Source organism: Candoia aspera, chromosome 1 (genome assembly GCF_035149785.1).
Source record: "Candoia aspera isolate rCanAsp1 chromosome 1, rCanAsp1.hap2, whole genome shotgun sequence".
Lineage (NCBI taxonomy): Eukaryota > Metazoa > Chordata > Lepidosauria > Squamata > Boidae > Candoia > Candoia aspera.
Window position 1 is genome coordinate 28,336,045 of NC_086153.1, and position 19,656 is coordinate 28,355,700.

At 44.4% G+C, this 19,656-nt stretch overlaps 2 protein-coding genes across 5 annotated transcripts in view; both read left to right on the forward strand.

Moving 5' to 3' along the window:
* USP34 (ubiquitin specific peptidase 34) overlaps positions 1–19,656 on the forward strand; it is a 617,663-nt gene that overhangs the window by 504,533 nt on the left and 93,474 nt on the right. The gene's annotated exons all lie outside the window — the stretch shown is intronic.
* The window catches only part of BCL11A (BCL11 transcription factor A), a 188,227-nt gene continuing 184,533 nt past the window's right edge, over positions 15,963–19,656 (forward strand). The window contains exon 1 of one of the 4 annotated variants that reach the window (XM_063301154.1): positions 15,963–16,876. In XM_063301154.1, coding sequence (XP_063157224.1) covers positions 16,822–16,876 — 55 coding nt within the window. In that variant the 5' untranslated portion in view covers positions 15,963–16,821. The remainder of the gene's footprint in view (positions 16,877–19,656) is intronic. The other 3 variants (XM_063301144.1, XM_063301171.1, XM_063301163.1) reach the window with 3 other exon arrangements.

Below are 19,656 nucleotides of genomic sequence, written 5' to 3' on the forward strand. Positions count from 1 at the left end.
CCAAAGGCAGAGTGTCCTGGTCCTGCCTAGTCCAGGAGAGGCAGCTCCACTGTGCTAAATGCAGCACATTGCACAGGGATGAGAAAAGCTGCATTTGCCGAAACTTCCTGTGTTCTGGGCCTCAAATACTGTCTTTTTCTTTATGAACCTTCTTTGTGTAATAGTAGCTCAGCTGAGTGTTAACTGCAGACTGAAACTGAGCTTCCACAAGGATCAGGGCTACAGTACCCATGTACTGGGAAGAATCATCTAGGCCCAGTAGCTGCCCACACTTTTCCCTTTGCTCCTTGGAGTTTTTTTTTTTTTGTGGCCATTACATTTTGCCTCTTAACGCCCCCCCACCTTTCCCAAGGGGAAAATTGAGCCTTTTTTTAAAACGAATGCGGTAGATTTGCTTCTGCAAAGCTTAATAGCACCTATTTGGCTATTTAATCCCTCCATTCAAATCTAAATATTTTAGACCAGTGTTTTTCAAATTTGGCAACTTTAAGATGTATGGACTTCAACTCCTAGAATTCCCCAGCCAGCATCTTAAAGTTGCCAAGTTTGAAAAACACTGTTTTAGACCAATTGTGGATGTCTCGGGGGCTGCTGTGAGCTCAGGGTTATCACTTTGAATTGAGTTTGTCCACTTACTTCACTTTTACAAAACTCTCATAAAGTCTTTTTACTGAAATCACAATTTGAGGTTTATCTCTTGTCCAGGCAGTTCTGTTAAGAAATTTATGGATCATTCCTCTTGCTCTAAACCTGGTTTCTCTTGGAGAACAGAATAATGAAACCCCTATGTAAATGCAGGCTGTAGCTGGATGTACATATCAGTAAGCCATAATGAGGGCTGTTCGGCTTTGGCTTAGCAAATTATGCAAACCTGGATATTGTGGTTTGAAAACAACGTGTTACGTATTTGCAAACCTCATCTTTGGCATATGCTCTGCTTCTTTGAACAAAGAGAAGGTACAGAGGTGCAGTTCTTAGCTGAGTTTATTTTCAAATCCACCGGTTCTGCATAGGTGAAGAAGGCATAGCTGTTTAGCTGGCAAAGTTGCCATGAACCTCTTAACGGAGTTTCCTGGTATGCCTCAAAAGAAAATTAGCCCATATGATGACTGATACAAAGGAGAAATCTGAAGGCATATGAAAGAAAGATTGAAAAAAATAATCAGGGTTTTCAACTGTGTGCAGACATAACAAGGAAGTATCATTGCCCATAAAACAGGAAAAGCGGCTTGTTCAGAACATTCCAACTGAACCTTACTAAACTGTATTGTGAAATTAGCAAATTAGCCTTGAAGACAGAGATACCTCCAGAATATGCTTTTTTAAATCAGTGAGCATGTTAGGACTGTTTGGCAGTACACAAAGGGGCTGTGATTTATAGGGTCAGGGTTAAGAAGTAGTGATGTTGAGATGCTTAACCATTCTTGTCCCCATTTTTTCTCATCACCTGTTGACATTTTGCTGCCAGGTGTTCCCGCAGCAAGAGAAGGGAAAATGCTTAGTGAGTGAGAGGCATGCATTCTAAAAGGGAAGGAATGTCACATATATTGGAGAAGCAAAGTTAGACCCTCCTTTGTCTCCAAACATTTAGATCAGTTTCAATTTCTAATTGCAAGTATTGGTGTTTGAGGAAGTCTGAATTGCTCCCTTGACCTGACAATCCTCTTTTCATCTTTCAGGCATGGAGCTTAGTCAGGAAGTAAATATGTTCTTCAAGTATATTTGAATTTGGGAGGATTACTTGATATAAAATTGTGATTTGGTTAGCAACTGCTATTAAAAATAAATTGTTTCCTTGGAAAAACAGTAAAAACCTTGAATATTGTAATACCTTTGAAGAAATGTGTGGTCCAGGTGTACCTCAAGAGTATTGTAATACTGAAAGGGATGCTGAAAAGACAAAATCTGGAGAAAAGGACTATGAGGAAAAGTTACATTGGGTTAGGCAACCTGTGGTATTCTAGATGTTGAGGAACTACAGCTCCTGACATTGCCATACTTGCTAGAGATGCTGGGAGTTGCCACTCCCTGTAGAGAGGGCTCTTTAGCTTAGAATAAAAGATGATGAAGGGAAATATGTAGATGCATAAAGTAGTCAGGGCGAAGTTTTTCTCATGTTGGAACCAATGAAGTCAAATGATGGAAGCCACATTAAGGTTTAGAGTGATATATGGAGTGCAGCCCCACGCTTGGAGAGACTATTGTAGGCCATTCTACTCAAACCCCTGTTCAATGCAGGAAACTCAGAGTTTGAGCCCCACTACTTGAACATCTTTAGTATAGGAGACCTAACCTTTCAATGTAATTGGTTTTACTGACAAAACCGTTCCTACCATAAATAGATTTCTCCTAATGTTCAACCACTTTTCCCTATCTAGTTTTACTCACTGGTGTAACAGAGGAGTAAAAATTGAATAAAATCAGAACATAACTCACCAGTCATGTATAATGACCCACCAATGGGTTGATAAACCTGGCTTTGCAACAATCTTGAAATTACAGTGTAAGAAGTTATTGGATGTCTAGCAGCTTGCATGTTTGTACCACTTCCGTGTTTTTCACTTGTTTGCTTGTTTGTTCAATTTATATGGCTACCCATTTCAAATTTATGACCCTGGGTGACTAATATAGTTTAAAAACTATGTAAAAAATAATTTTAAAAAACTTACATAAGCCATAAAAGCAAGCACACCTTGTGGCTTCAGAACGCTACATAAAGCTGCCCTGTAGTTAGAGGCAGAACAATTTTTCACAACTGTTGAGTGCCAGGAGTGCCAAGAATTTTGGTATTAAGGCTTTTCTGCACTGCAGCCTTAAGCTGCTTGTCTCCCATGCATAAACTGGATGGAAATGAGGCTGGTTTAAGAAATCCCTTTCTGGATTTCAGGCCCTGCCTCAGCTTTGGCCAGGGTGATGGCCTAATGTTCTGTCCAGGCTACAGTTACTGCAGCTCCTCCTTTTTAAAATACTCTTCTCCTGGAAGGTTAAAAAGAAAAGGCAAGACTTCTGTACCTTTTTTTTTCTGTCAGAACTCTTTCTGTCAATTTTACCTGGTTAAAAAAAAGGTCCATCCTTTTGCTGTTCCATCAGTGAACTTGTGCAAGACAAGAAAAGCCTAGCTTTTCATTATTCCACTGGTGAACTTGTTAAAAAAAATTGCTGCAGAGGCAGTGGCCATTGAGAGGAGGGGAGGGGCCCTTCCTGCCAACAACTGGAATGGAGAGGCTTGCCTGCAGTGAAATGAAGTGCAGCAAGCATTGCTTGAGCTGGCATAACCCAAAAAACACGCTTTTGATGTGTAACAGAAGAAGATGGTCAGAGGTTGCCCTCCTGGTAGACTGTGGGCAGATACAAGATGGTGCTGTGTATTCCTGCTCTCAAGAAGTGGTCAGTGGCCCATTCTTGGGTTGGGCAAGTTGGTCATATGGATCAGCCCTTTGACTCAGATTTTCAGCCGTGCAACTCAGTGAATAAACAACCTCACAGGGATTTGTTGAAGACAATGTAGGATTTTGCTTTTATTGAAGGAGCCCTGTAATTTAATGATTGGTAATCTAGTGTTTTAAGAATGGCTAATAGTAACTAAAATTATCTGGATTTAGGGGTGGATTCCTCATGGGAAAAAAAGTGATTTATTGTGTGATTCTTACAATGGATGTCCAGGGTTAGGGAGAACATTTACTAGTTGTATTTTGGCCTAAGACACATTGAAAAGAGTTCTTGACAGAAAAAGCTGCAGTGCTGCCAAACATTGAACAGGCATAGACAAGCTGTGGTACCCCAGATGTTGATGAACTACAGTTCCTAGTATTCTTAGGAAGTACAGCCAGTTGGAGGAAGGTGTAGTTCAACATCTGGAGTACCACATTCAACTATTCCTTCTTTTACATCATACTCTCTCGCTGTCCCTTTATTAGCGATGGGGCATGGGGAAATTAACAGTACTCTCTCTGTCAGTGTTTCTCAACCTTGGCAACTTGAAGATGTGTGGACTTCAACTCAAAATTCTCCAGCCAGCTGGCTGGAGAATTTTGAGTTGAAGTCCACACATCTTCAAGTTGCCAAGGTTGAGAAACACTGCTCTATGCAGTGGAAAGTTTTCAGTGGCAATTTCTCTCAGACTGAGCTAAAATTAAAAGTATGGGAGCAGACTGGATTTTTTTCCTCAGTTGCCAGTATTAAGGACCAGGGGCTGTCTGGATGTTTTGGTCTACAGTTCCAAGAGCCTGACTAGGTATGATGGGAGTTGTAGGCCAAAACGTCTGAACGGAACCAACTTGAGGCAGACTGAAACAACTCCTATATCATCAAGTTGTTTTTGACTACCACTTCTAATTGTAAAATATGTATGTCAGCATTCTTCTCAAATACACATGTAAAGGCTTAACCCATTCTATTAAAAATAGAGTGTGGATATATAGCTGTTTCTTGAAGGCAGCTAAGCATATTCTTTCATTACAAATGTAATTGCACTGTTTTTTATAACTTCAGTGCAAAGTTTTGCAGGAACAAATACTTAGAGAGAATTCTAAATCTCCGCTTGAGTAAGTGAGGTCAACTTTATCACCCTGTGTTTCAATTTGATACTGAGGTAATAAAAACAATATCCTTTACTCTGAGATAGATTCCATGGAAGCACAAACAAGCTGTTCCAAGTGTTGAATCACAGACCTGCCTGAAGTGTGACCCATCAAGCCAAATGCAGCTTCATCATGGAGGAACAAAGCGAGGGAGTGAATAAATATATGGTCTATATTAAGCTCTTGGCAGGCCACTAGCCATGGCTGGGAGGCACACTTAGCTTGGTGGCTCTAGGTTATGCAAATTACTATATAATGTGCTGTTTTTTTAAATGTATTGTGCTGTTAGCATTAGTATGGTATAGTGTAGATTGGCAACTTGGTGCTTTCCAGATGTTTTGAACTACATTTCCTACAATTCCTTGGCAGTGGCCATATTAACTGATACTGATAGGGATCAAAGGGTAATATGCCTGGAGAGCAGAATGATTCTCCAATGTATGAGGCATAGAGTGGGAAGCCCTGTACACAAGTCCCCTCGGTGATAAACTCACGGGTCACCTTGGACTGGTCACTGTCTCTCAGCCTAATCTACCCTGCAAGGATATAATGAAGACACAGTGGGTAATGCGCAAGAAAAAGGCTTGGGTGGCAGCACAGCATTGGAATATTGGAGTTTGTGCTGGTGTGGGCATTGTACTTCTTTACATTAATTTGGAACTAACACTGGAATCCTCGAGTTGGAAGAGGTCATTTATGCCATGAAATCCAAACACCTGCTCTGTGCAGGAATCCCAATCAAAGCATCCCCTGGAGGTGGCTTTCCAGTCTTGGTCTGAAGAAATGCAATGAAGGGGAACTCACCACCTCCTTTGGTAATTGGTTCCATTGTCAGACTACTTGTTAGGAGGTTTTTCGTAATGTTGAACAAGAATCTGCCTTATAGTAACTAAAGACCACGATTCCATGTCCTGTCCTCTGGGACAATAAAGATCAGATTGGCTTTCTTCTGGGTGACACCACTCAGTTATTTAAAAAGTGCAGTTGTATCCCCCTGGGTAGCTCTTGGACCCAAGCAAATGCAAAGCTTGAAGATTTTCAATTTGAATTCCTGAGATGAAGGACAGGATGGTGCCTCTCCTGCCTTCCATGCAGAAAAGCTGATTGAACTCACACATGAATTGCTAATAATGGGTCAGCTTCTGACCCATTATTCTTAAAAGCAGATTTGTATTTCAGGTGACATTGAGCAGCCCACATGCCACACCATTCTCTTTTCAATGCTGCCTGAAGCAACCTCCTCCCTCTCCTTGATCCGAGCTGTAATCTAGCTGTTTGTCTCAAAGGTCTGGTTCACATGATTTACTCATCTGAGATGTAGTTTGGATTTTGCATGTTGTATAAACCTAGCTATTGTAAACCAGGGTTTATGATTTAACATGCTGTGTGCACCCTTGTGGTTTATTCAGTAATTGGGTTAGGCAAACCACAGCTTAGCATGATGTCTGAACTGAGTCTTAAGTAGTAATGAAGGACTTGCTTTGCATTCCCAAATTCAGTGACTGTAATCTCCAGTGAATGGATCAGGTGGCAAGGACCTTCTCTTACCTGCTATTTATACCTGCACAGCTCATCCTGGCTACTGAATGTCACTCTTTGATCATATGATGCTGGCCTTATATATGACCCTGATCAAACTTCTGCTGATAACTTCACATTCCAGAATATAACTTGTTTTTTCTATTTCGGCCACCATAGAACCATGATGGCTAAACTTTATTGTGCTTTCCCTTTCTTTCAGGGATATGTGCTGAACGCTTGTTTTTAAGAATATAAAAGTACAATCCATTGAAAAATGTAATTGCACAAAGATTGCTAGGAAAGTTGTACTTGCAATGATTTCTGATGGTTCCTTCAGTGGAGTTAGTTAGCCACAAATAAACCAGTTTCAGAAGCAGTTTCAATGGCGAACCCCACCAGATAGGCAGTTTGAACCAGTGGGACTTATCCCTAAGTAAATCTGTGTAGAATGGAGCCATATATTCTGCTTTCAATCCAGAGCTGTTGGTTGACTGGCTTCAAGTCCTAAACTCCAGAACCTTTTCCCGTCAGCTTCTGTCAGGCTGAAAATGTTACACTGCAGGTCCCAATCTGGCTAAAGTGGAGTCAGAATCAGAACATCTGGAGGCCACCAGGTTGAGGAAGGCTGCTTTATACTGTAAAAGCCCCCTGCCCCACTGTTACCTATGGAGGTCTCATAGCATGTAGATAAAATGTTAAAGACTGTCTAATGATGCAACCTCACCTGGTTGTTTTATACGCTTAAAAAATGGCACCCCTTTTGCATACTGGAAAGTGGTTGTATTTTTTTTTAAAATCAGGAAAATAAAAATATAATTTATGGTGCTTTAACAATAAAAATGCAATTGTAACATTGTAAGGAGTTATCCTGGGAGTGTCAGCACAGGTCCATGCATGTGTCTTTGAGAGGAAGTCTTCTGAGATCAAATGGATCTCCTCCCTCCCACATGGAAAGGTGCCATCTGGATCAGATTTGAAAACTGCAAACCTTGGCAAAAAGTCTTACTGAATATAGCGGCTTCTACAGCAGAATCCCCAATGTGATGGATGGCAGATTGCAATCGGAAATCAGCAGTAAGTACAGGTCTACCTGTTTCATCATGTTTATCCTGAAGTAAACTTTGCTGTGGTCAAGATGGGCCATAACTCTGAAGTAATGGCACGATCCTATTCAGAATTCCCATGGAGTTCAACGGAGCTTATCTCCAAGCAAGGCTGTAGAATTTCATGCTTCAGCTTTAGCAGCTTATAAGACCTCCTACCTAAACACCCTGATGAGCTTGTGCCCTATAAATAGGGCAAGAGGCCCAGTCTGAAAACTGCCATGTGCAAAAAAAGTACTTGTGCATAAAAGGTGTGCCACTGAAGTTGTAACAGAAAAATGTGTGTTTCGCTGTTAATGTAACGAAGTCTTCTCCAGTTGTACTTTGAATCAGGAGAATGGATCCCTCCCCCCCGTTAAAAGAAGGATTCTTTTGGGGTTCCCCCTTCAATGTATTGGTTTTTGGGGGGAGAGTTTGCGTCTGTGGGAAAAACAAGCATCAGAAGGAGAAGACACGGCAACCTTTTCCTGGGAAAGGACCTGCTTCCAGAACCCCTGAAGCTGAGCTGCTCACAGTGGGCCTGAGTGTCCTAATGCAGCCATGGAGATTCTTCCAGTCCAGTGCCTGATGCTGCAATTCCATTTCTACCAAAATGCTTACTCACTGTAAGGTGGAAAGAAACTGTTTGAGCTTTTAATATAAGGTTCCTCCCATACCTGGGTCTTTGCTTGGAAAAGATTTGGCCCTGAGTTCAATAGGGGCTACTTCCCTACCATGTTACGTGACTGCCACTGTAGGGGAGTGAACGAAGCCTTTTGGGTATTTTATCAGTCACTGAACAATCCCGCAAGGTAAGGTGGCTGTTAGTGATCTCCATCTTGGCTGGGAAATAGGCTCTTTGGGTTCACCCGGACATAAGGAAGTGATCAGCCATCAAATGCTCCTGGGGTCCCTGGTGAAGAGAAGAGGGATTTCCCGTAGAAAACATTTGGCACACTCCCTCCCTCCCCAAACTAGTCTCCAAGGTGTTTTGGGGGTAAGCCATGCCAGTTAAACTTCTGAAAGTGGCATCAATTTTTCAAGTGCAGATGTGTGCCAGATGCTTTTCTTGTTGGGGCAAAATCAGCTGTTGAAGTAGCTCTTCAGTCCACACATTGCTCCTGCTTCAGAATTTAAATTTTCCCATCCTGCCCTTCCCCCCGCCCCACCATTCTACAGCTTCATAAGCTTCAGCAAACATGGCTGAAGGCGATGGGAACTGTAGTTTGGTACGTTTGGAGGGCACCAGGTTGGGGAAGGCTAACTGTTCATTGCTTTGACATGTTTTCTCTCTCTTCCGTTACAACCCTCTGCACACATACATATGAAAGGATCTTACAAGTTTATTTCTTCCAAGGCAGTTCAATCCTACCCTCTGAGAATCCCACTGAGTTCAGTGAGCTACTTCCAGTGCAGTGGGCGGTGCTTATGCTGCCCCTCCTCAGAAGTAAACTAAATTTTGCAGTGTTTTACTTCTAGGTAAGTCTTAATGTCACATTGTATAGGACTGCAACTTGGATTCACCAATGAGAAGCAGATAGGAATCGGGTAGATTCACTGGACCCTGCCGTGATCCACTAGCTTGCTTGTAAATTACTAGGCAGGTCAGATCAGAAACAAAGCTTCAGGGAAGAAATCTTCATACTTGAGAAAATGAAATGAATTGTAGCAGTTAAGAATATTCCAGTTTCTTCTGTACTCCAACTTGACCATTTGTTTTAATCCTCTGGACCTTTAAAAAGATTTTAAGTCAGCCAAATCTGAGAATAAGAAGGCTTGCAAGCAAAATACTGCGTTTTTAGGGTTTCTCCAATTGTTTGGGGAGGGGGGAAGAGACTGAAAGTAGGTTGTCTTTCATTCATTTGAATTCTTACTGCAAGCAGGTTCTGATAAAAGTCAGCACTTAAAAGCAGCCTAAATGGGTCTTGGAATCCCAGTGCTGAGATCTATAATCATAGACTTCCAGGGGTGAGATGGAAAGATACTTGGCACCTGTTAAAAGTGCATTTTAGTCAGGATATTAGTCTTAAAAAGGCATGATCTAAATGCTTTTCTAGAAAATGTATTTGAGACATTCAAGTTATCCCATTGCAGGATAGATACTGTAAATATTGTGGCCTGGACATCCCATATAGGTATTTCATTAAAAGGGATCTTAAATGCTTTTCACAGCCTTCAGAGAGTTATGCTCAATGGTTTCACATCTCCTAGTAAAGGGATTCTGGAAGGCCATCGTTTTGGGCTAGATTGCATCCCTTCCACACACAGGCGTTCTGTGCACATAATATATACCAAACATGTTAATACACTCACATGCACATACTGTGGAAAGAGTGTGTATAGACTTGTAGAATTTAGGGAGTGGGGGGGTCAAACTCATCAGGGTATGTCTACTCAACACACACATTGGCAGTTCCCTTCTATACAAAAATCAATACTAATTTTGGAATCTGACCCAATCACCTATTACAGCATAAAGGAATATATAGAATAGGACTTTGCCTATGGCATTCCTAAAGTTACAAACACTCAGCAGTCCAATACCGTGGAAGTTTAGTTAGAAGTGGTGCACAATGAGTTCAGTGGAACTTACTTAGCCTTCAAAAGTTTTTCCTTCCACAAAGGTGGCAAGACCTGAAGGTCTTACAAGACTGGGTTTTACTGCCAGAGAGAGCAGCAAATTATTTATAACACATGCTTCTTATGCACAAACATACAATACAGAAAAATAGCTGAATGCTCCTCTATTAATTCACATAGTGCTTGATCTATAGAGAGAGACTTCTGGATCTAAAGGGGTTCTATGGGTGTATACATTTCCCCCTGTGCAAGTTGACAGTTGTCTCTGTGATCAGTTTCTCTGTGCGACAGAAACTGCATCCAAGCCATGTTCAACTCAGTTCAGCCTCAAGATCAGGGTTGGGGAATCTCTGACCTCAAGATGTTGTTGGGCTTAGATTCCCATTTCTCCCAGTTGGCACAACCAACAAGTGGGGATGATGGGAGTTGTAACCCATCAGGATCTGGAGAGCCAATGCTACTCTGTCTCAATCATATCTTTAAGACAGGGAGACGAGTGCCTGTAGCATGCCCGAGGGGTGGGATCCTGTGCAACTGCCTTCTTAAGTTTGTCTTCCAAATAAAGTGTTACTGAGTAAGGTTTCCTTTTTTGCCAGTTAAACATCATTTCTAATTGTCCCTCCTACAATAAAAGAAAGGAAAATAAGATACTTTGCTTAGTTTAGGTGGCATTTCTTTGAGGATTAAAGACAGGCACACACAGGCAAAACAAAGCACAGAACACAGAAAAAGGGGAAGGAAAATACTGTTAGTTCTGCTAACATGAAGAATTGAACTGAAGCATAAATGGTGCTAGATTCCAGTCAGGGTACAGAGCTCTAGATTGTGTGGTTCGGTTTGCAAGACATAGTGTACCACAAACCAGGCAGCTACATATACCCAAGTGAGTTGGCAAATCCTTCCTGCATGGCTAGCTTATAGCTCAGGGCACCTCGTGAATCAGAAAATTGGGCTAAATGCATAGTCCATGGCTAAGTTAACTACAGGTAAGTCAGTAGTGCAAACAAAACCTGTAAGCGTGCACACACACAACACAATGTATGCTTCAAATAATACAAGGTTTTATAACAATTAGGGTATTTGTAAATTCGTTTTGGATCTTTTTCACACATGGACTAAGGGGAAGGAGGTACTCTTTTCAACCATATTTTGAAGGAAGAAACTTGCTTTGGACTACAGAATTCCAGGCAGAGGGGCAAAAATATGCATTTGCTCCTTATTTCAAGCATATTTTTAGACACAAGCCTGAGAGCAGAATTATTTACCTACTTTTAACTTTCAGTATCCTTCACACTGGGACTAACTCTCATTTGCACATGTACTCCTTTGGAATACCCATTTGCTCCTTATTTCAAGCATATTTTTAGACACAAGCCTGAGAGCAGAATTATTTACCTACTTTTAACTTTCAGTATCCTTCACATTGGGACTAACTCTCATTTGCACATGTACTCCTTTGGAATACCCATTCTACTCCCGATTCAAAGCACTTTTCTTCCAAGTAGGCTGTACTGACTTCAGCAGGACTTCTTTCCAAATAAACATGCTTGCTGGCAAGACAAACATGCTGAAAAAAATATCAAAAGATCATTCATCAAACATACTTAAGTTGACACTATTTTAGTTGGAAGCAAAAGGAATTTGTTTTGATTCCACAGGGCTGATTCTAGATTAACTCACTGAGAACTTTAGTTGTATTCTGTGCATTTACTACCCCCCTTCTCTTTACCACGTAGCTGTGTATCTAGCTGCGTTTCTGTCATGTTTCCTGCACCTTTTTGCCTATTTCACAATGAAGTCCCTCCCCACCTATTCCCCTTCTTACCGTATTTTCTACCGGATCTATCTCACTATCGGTCATATAGACTTGGTTTCTCTCTCGGATTTTCCAATCTTATCTCAGCCTCCTTGTACTCGGCTGCCTTTTCCTCGCTGCCATCTAATCTTACTATTCATCTTTAACACTCACAGATTGTCATTAAGGTAACTCCAAGTGGTGTCATTTTTCAGCCGCCAACATCTACTCGGGCTGACTGCGGGGGAAGGTAGCGTTGGTGGAGAAGGAGCCCGAACTGCTGCGGTGGGTGGGAGGAAGGAAGGGAGCGAGCATTTTGGTGATGCTCAGAAGCGCCTCTTTGCTCGCTGTCCCTTTCGACGCGCCTTTTTCTTCGGTGCGGCTTTTGCTGAGCCCAGAGAGCAGGCACTGGGAACCTAGGAAACCGGCGGCTGCCTCCTCCCGCCGTTCTTCTTTTCCCTCTCCTCGGCAGTACAGTATCTCGCTTGCCAGTTCTAGGGGGAGCCCTCGTACGGGTGGAGGCGCGCGAAGCCCCGTCTCAAAGCAGCCTCGCTGGCAGCTGACCAGCGACAGGCCTGCTTCACTCTGCGGGACAGCCCACAGAGGGACCATCACCTCGGGGCTTGCCTGGTGCAGCGCGATCCGCCCAAAACGTCCCCTTCGCCCGAAAGGGCCTTGCTCCTTCTAAGGGTGCAGAGGAGCCGGCGGACTCAAGGCGTCCATCTACCCGGGAACTCTATTACACCAAGGTCGGCGAGGCGCTGGGCTTCCTAGTAGCCTTATTTGGCGTGGCCTTCAGCGGTCCTTGCTTCCGAGGAAGGGCGGACTGCCACTGGCTTCCCTGGGAGTAAAGTCGCCACGACCCCCCTCTTTCCCCTCCCGCCCGGGTACAGGTGCGCGCTCGTATTAACGTCAAAATTCAGCAGTTGTCTTCCTTTCCGAAGTCCCCTTGACCAGAGAAGAAACTTAAGGAGGGGGCTCCAGTTCGAGCCCCCCCCTTCCATCCAGCGTCACTAGTGACTAGTTCGCACGCGCCGCCGCCGACGGCCACACCATTTCGCCGGGGATCGTTCGATTCCTCGGAAAACTCGTCCTTTGCCATTTCTTCCGGAGCCGAGGCAAAAGCGCTCTTGTCTTTTGGAGCCCCGCACGTGCAAGGAGCGGGACTCGGCCTGCTGATTTCTGAGAGCCTCTTCTTTCCCCGATCGGATCGGAAACCATTTCTGGGAGGGCCGGGGTTGTGCAGGCGTGTCCGAGAAGGGGAACACCTAGGAGGTCTTCGAGGTTCTCCGGGTGTGAGATTGGGTGAAAGAAAACCGATAGGGACAAGTCTTTGTGAGGGTGACAGCAAGAATTATACCCCGATCCTAGGCCAATTGCTCAGAAGTTAGTTAAGTGGAGTTAATAGTCGTGAGAAGAAAAGCACGAGCGCATGTGTTTGGAGACAAATGAAGAGTGCCCTGTCCTTCCCCCGAGGCCCTGCGCTGTCCTCGGGAAAACTCGGCTGAAAACGGGGCAAGTTTGCAGCCGAAACGTTTTGTATTGATGTGCAGAATGGCGGTTTAGCCGGTCAGCGGGTCAGTGAGCAGTTTGCTGTGCTCAACAGAGCTTCTGGGAGAGCAGGAAAACGGGTGCGTTTGTCCGAGTACACGTGGGAGCTCGCACAGGACGCACCAGATGGGTGCACCTCTGGTTCTGCGCAGCTCGTTTGGACGCAGCTGTATCGGCGCGAGGACAGAGCGCGAGTCATGTAAAAGTTGGGTATTTAAAAATGAGTAGTGCATATGGGAAGGGTTTGTGACTGAGATCCTGGGCACACTTACTCAGGAATAAGCCCCACTGGCCTTCGCTGGTCTAACTCTGGGTAGGCCCCATAGGATCGAGCTGGGTGTGGGCTGAGTGTCAAAGAGAGCGCCCCAAGCGGGCACAGATTAGACAAATTCGCCGCCCGGGCCCAAGAATAAGTGCGGGAACGGAATTGAGAACATTCATTCGTTAAAGCCCCGTGGATTTTAACCGATCTCTAAAGCACTTTTCAAAGGTCCTTAAGCACCCTCACAGTAGAACTTTCTTCTGAGGAAACACACCCAACGGACAGATTTCTCCCCCAGAAATCAGGAAGACCTGAAAAATGCTCAACTTTGGCTGGCTGGTGGCCCGTGCGCGCGCCAAGTTCGGTTCTCTTAGGGGAGAGAATTGATCCGGGCCGCACGCGTGGCGCAGGCTCCCTCCAAAGTCGAAATGACCAGACGGACTTATTTTTTTTTTCTCATTCAAGACCGTAAAAGAAAAAAGCCACCACACTACCGATAATCGCAAGAATTATATCAAGCCGTTGGCTTCACCTTCACACTCCTCCTCCCTGGGCCATTGCTTTCAACGGAAGAGTTTGAAAGGTACACTCGGCACAGGGCGCAAGAAGGAAGCGCCGAAAGGAACCTTCTGGCCGCCGGCCTTGCCGAGTCTGCGAAAGGCCCGCGCGCGCGACGCCCCTCCCCCACCGCAAGGACGCACGGGGCCGCCGCCGCACCTCGCTCGCCTCAGCTCAGCCTGCGCCGCCTCAGCCAGGCGGGAGCCCTCTGGCCCCTTCGCGTCTCCCAGTCCGCCTCCAGTTCCTTCGCCTCAGCCTTTCAACCCGACCCACCCTTCGCTGCCCGTGCTTATCCTTCTCTTTTGTAGCTCTGCGGCTTCCTTTCTTTTAGGGGTTGGAAGCGTGAACAGCAGAAAGTTCATCTTTCCCCAGAGCGGGATTTTTCTGCTTTTTTCTCCTCTTTACTGTAATGAGGAACTCGTGCTTTCCTTTTTCCACACAGACATGAGGACGGTGGTCGTTTTTAATCGCTGGTATCCATTCCCTTGTCTGCTGCTTCTTCCTCTCCTCCCCTCCTGCCCACTTCAGGCTGAGGGTGTGCCCTTCTATAACACAAGAACAAGCCCCAGTCAACTCAGTGGTGCTCAGCTCTAAGTAAATGTGTCAAGCCGTTGCAGAACTCTTACTTGGCCTTTTGGCCGTGAAGAAAACTCAGGAAATCTTTTTCTAAACTTTCCTTCCCTTTCGCTACCTGTGGGGCTTATTCTTCCCACTCCCTTTAAAATGAAGGGGCTATTTTATTTGGGAGCCTTTTGCCTTTCTCTCCCCCTCTCCCCCCCGTTGTATATTGTGAACCGGAGTTGGAGATAAATGTTTTCTCCCTTCCATCGCCAAATCCAGGACCTTCTTGGTCGCTTGGTCCCCTTATCATTAACAAACCATTAATTGCCTTTTCTTCCCCTTAGGAGTTTGTTCCCCTTCAGGATATTGTAGGTAGAGAGAATCACCAACATTCCTTTTTCCCTTCTTTTTGTCAGGGGACAGCCTTCTTTCTCCTTTTAATTTTTTTTTTAATGCTCTACTTCTTTTAAATTTAAACATATTTTATCTTCCGGAAATATTTTGGACAGTGCATTGTCAGGGGGCGGGGGAAAGGCTCCGGACTACTTCTCCTTTCACAAACCTAATAATAACGATCTGCCACCCGGACTTCAAAGTTATCTTCTAGGCTTCGTCGGAGGAGGGACCCCCCCCCCCGCAGCAAAGCAACAGGTTAACTTCCGCTCTCTGACCCCAGTTCCAGCTTTTCTGACAGGTATTAGGATCAACACGTTTAATAGATTGTTATACTATCCCCCCCACTTCAGCTTGCTGAAATTAATTCTAAGGACGAGGCTCTCAATCACATTGGAAAAATGAGCTCTGCGATCCTATGCAATCTCTTTGGAAGCAAGTCCCACTGCGTCCAATGAGGAATCCCCCTTGAGTTCTCTCAGTAACGGAACTATATTTATTTACAATGGATTACAGACATTCTTACAACCCGAGTGTGCTCTTATTACTCACGAGTAAGTCCCACTGAATTTAACGAGGGTTATTCAAATAATTGATAAGGTTGAATCTTTAGACATTTTTCTGGTTGTATACAAGTATTTATGTTTCCGGGAGAGGATTCCAACCCGGTGGGGAACAGGAAGAATCACCTGTTTATGTTTACTTCACATATCCCGGGATAGCTTAGTCCTTATTAATTCATAGAACAATTGGGAATTTCTGTGTTTTTAATCTAGGAAAAATCTACCAGTTTCGGTTCTTCGCTAATAGCCATACCAAACCAAGTAGAGCTTCCATGATTTGAGGCAGTGTACCTCTGCCGCCATATCCAGGCATACAATCGACTTTGTCCAGTTTCCACACGTGCCCCTTCCGAGATAATTGCTTGTCCGCGGAATAATGAACTAGACCTGACCTCTGGCCCTGATCCTGCCTGAACAATGCTTAAGTTTCCACCTCTTAAAGGGTGAGATAGTTGTGCTCTCTCTTTCCCTGTTTGCTACTGCTGTCTTGCTTTTAATTGTGCCGCAATTTGCTAGCAACTCTCCATGAAGGTAAGAGCACTCATTTGCAGCGGCATTTGACTTCTTGATACATTTTACGGTCTCTTCCTTTCTCTCTGCTCGCCCCTCCCCCCTTTTCTTTTTAAATTTCCCTCCTAGCTCTAATTGATTTTTTTTAAGGCTCACAGAACACTTTCTTTCGTACCAAGTCTTCCTGCTCCCCTAACGTGCTTCCTTTCCTTTTTCTGCGGTCACTCCTGGGCTGTTGCGCGCCTTTACGCACGCCTCTCTCCCTCTCCCTCCCCGCGTCTTCTACCACTCCGCCTCCCTCTGGAGGAGTAGCAGCGTGTGCCTGGTGCCTAGGAGGGTAACCCCCTCTCCCCCCCACTACTGGCCATTGGCTTGCCCTGCTACGGCTCCCCCCTCACTCTTTTGCTTGATCATGTCCAGCCCCCGATGACTGTCCATTGGCGTGGCGCACTGCTTCCCTCCTCCCCTTTCCTCCAGCTTCGCCCTGCCCATGTTTTGTATGTCTCTGTCCATCCAGCCGCTTGACGTTCAAGTTCGTAGGGACGTCACGTCCGCACTTGAACTTGCAGCTCAGGGGGGCTTTTGCCATTTTTTTCATCTCTCTCTCTCTCTCTTCTTTTTCCCCCTCTCTGTTTCTCCCTCTCTTGCACAGAAAGGAAAAAAAGAAAAAGAAAAAGCCATGACTGCTATCCCACAATTCATCTTCCCCGCGCCATCTTTGTATTATTTCTAATTTATTTTGGATGTCAAAAGACATTGATGAAGGTATTTTCTCTGGAGTCTCCTTCCTTGCTCACCCGGCGCTTCCCGATGTGATCCGAGCGAGAGAGCTCCGTGCGCGCCCGCCCGAGCAACCAACACCACAATGTCTCGCCGCAAGCAAGGGAAACCCCAGCACTTAAGCAAACGGGAATTTTCGCGTAAGTAAACCACCTTGCCGCTCTGCTTTTTATCTTTAAGCACACTCGCTTGCAAAATAATAATCATAATTCAACTATTTTTTATATATTTTGCACATTTCAACCTTTGTTTGTGCATGCGTCTCTTTAATGTATTGGAAGACAAAAACGTAACTCACCTTAAAACTCAGGCCCCCTGCCCCTCCCTCTTTTTTTTGCATCGCTAGCACCTACAGTACTTTTCAGAGAAGATCCTTCTGTTCTTCGGCGCTTACGGTCGCTCGCTCGCTCGCTCAAAGTTCCATTTGTCTCTCCTCCCCCCCATTGATTCTTCTATAGATATTTTGCCGGAAGAGAGAGCGTGTCTGTGTGCGCGCGCCTGCAGCTTACAAATGAATTGCAACTTAAGAAAGCACGCAAAGACACACATTTTTTTCTTTTTTTTGCAAAGGACAGAGAAGAGGCAGACGGCTTGAAGGAGGGGATAAAAGTGCGAAAGAAAGCGGTACATGTGTGTGTACGTGCGTGTGTGTTTGAATCGGGGCAGTTTCTTTATTTTCACGCGGACAGATCAGGTGTTCTCGGGGCGCCTTGTCGTGTGATGACTCCCCCTTTTTTTTCAAATCCGCTTTGCTCATTCCATGCAAACCTCCCCCTTGTTTTTTTTAGATAGGGGTGAAAGGGGGACCATTTCTTTTGTCTCCACCATCAAGATACGGGGTGGTGGCGGTGAGAGATCGCCTACCCCCACCCTTTTCTGCGTGTCCCGCTCCTTTTTCTTTCTTTCTCTCTCCCTCTCCAACTCCGCACCGGGAAAGGGCAACGAAGGGGGCAGGCGTGGTGTCTGTTTTTGGCCGGAGATCGGCTGCTTTTCTCTTCTCGCACCGCCACGATTAGCTTTTCTCCCCTCCCCCCGTCAACTGTCTACTCTTACCAGCCGCATTTTACCCCCTCCTTTTCTCTTTCCGTCGTTAGCCCCTAAACTCTTGCTTCGCAGAAACTTGGGTTAGCATGCGTGCAGCTAAAAATGTAAGAAGGATCGGAGTGTGTGGATATGCATGCATGTGGAATTCCCCTCCTTTCTCTCGTACTATTTTTTGGAAGAATTTCAAAAAAAAAAAAAGTGGATTTTGATTGGGAAAAATCTCGTGTCTGACTGTTTACAAGCGCCGCGTGTGCTGCGGAGTCGCTGCCAGCAAAACAGGCTAGGAGAGCAAACGTATTGGAAAGAGGAGAAATTCGTACAACATATACACATGAATGCATGCAAGGTTTTGTAGATACTATAAAAAGAAATAAAAGCTTAGATGCAACTGTGTCATCTCTGATCACAAGAAAGGGACCATTACTCTCCCCTCAACAATTAATTAGTACTCCCACCTCAACATTTGCATTTTGATATAAGGGTGATATTTTCCTCCTTTTTATTTAAACAAACCAGCGATTTTTGTAATCGCTTGGTTTCGTCTTTCAGCCTTCGAGGCATACCGTGCACAAAAGCTCGAGCAAAGCCGTGCTTGCTTGCAAACACAAAAGGGAAGTCTGGTCTGGACTTGAGATGGTTGAAGGCGGGCGGGCAAAGTCGACAGGGGAGGAAAGAAGGAAGACTTTAAATGTATAAGTTGAATTTGCAAAAGAGAAATGCGTGATCTTCCTTAGGCTGTTTTGTTATTGTTTCCACCTTTAATTTTCAAGATTGAAGGTCTTTTGGGTTTTGCAAAACTTTGCATTTTAGCCGTCAGTCCTCCTTTCTCCCAATAACCGCTGCCTCCACTGCAGTGCAAAATAATATCCGTTTGGCAACATGCATGCTTAATTAAAATCACCCACAAATAAGACATTCCTCCCCCTTCATTTTCATGGATTACAGTTGTCTTTTAAAATAAATACCTTGCACGTTATTTTTCTGCCCATTCCTCTTTTTTTGTTGTTGTTTGAAATGTAAAACGGTATGTTTATTGCAACATAACTGTCACACTTTTGGACATGCTGCTATCACCTTCCAAACACGTTGCAAGATTCTTCCTCCCTCCCCTCCCTTCAGCCAAACTGATAACCTAATTTGACTCTTATCTCAAACATGGGTTAGGGGGTGGGGAGGGTGAAGTGGTTGTTTGGAGAAGAAGGTACCCCCTTTCCTAATGTGAAGACAAAGATTTGCATCTACCTATATTTCAATCTCTCTGGTCCACACTCACCTGCAGAATACTTGAAAATTAGCCACAAAATATAAATATACAGAGAAGTGTAAGTTTTTGTTTAAATACAGATTTGTGATGTATGTCAAGGGATCAGTAGAGTTCCTGTAGAAGTTTATTTTTTTCTGTCTTCTCCCAGTTTTGAGGGGCAGAATTGGAGAATGGGGGATAATGAGATTATAGCAGAGGGGGCAATTTGTGTGAGTTGGGTTAAAACAATTCTTTTCTGCTTCTGTAATTTTTTTATTTAAATGTGAGTTGTAGCCACTAGGAGGCAGAGTGAGATCAAGAAAGCCTAGTGAACTTGAACCTGCTCCTTTTGCTCACACATCTTTTAATTTTCTATATTTTTCATTTAGCATAGGAAGGTGGGGTGAGAGTTCTGTGTATTTATGTATGTACTGTGCGTGTATGTTCAGATATTCTCCCTTCTTTCTCTCCCCCCTCCCACTGTAATTAGCTCCTCCTTTTTTACTCTTAATTTTGTTTCCTGTGTTAATCTTTGGGAAAGGACTGTAACATTCAAATTACTCTTTTACCAGATGCCCTCCCATATAAAATACCACAGTTACTGCTTTTCATCTGGTCTTCGTCCCCCCCTCC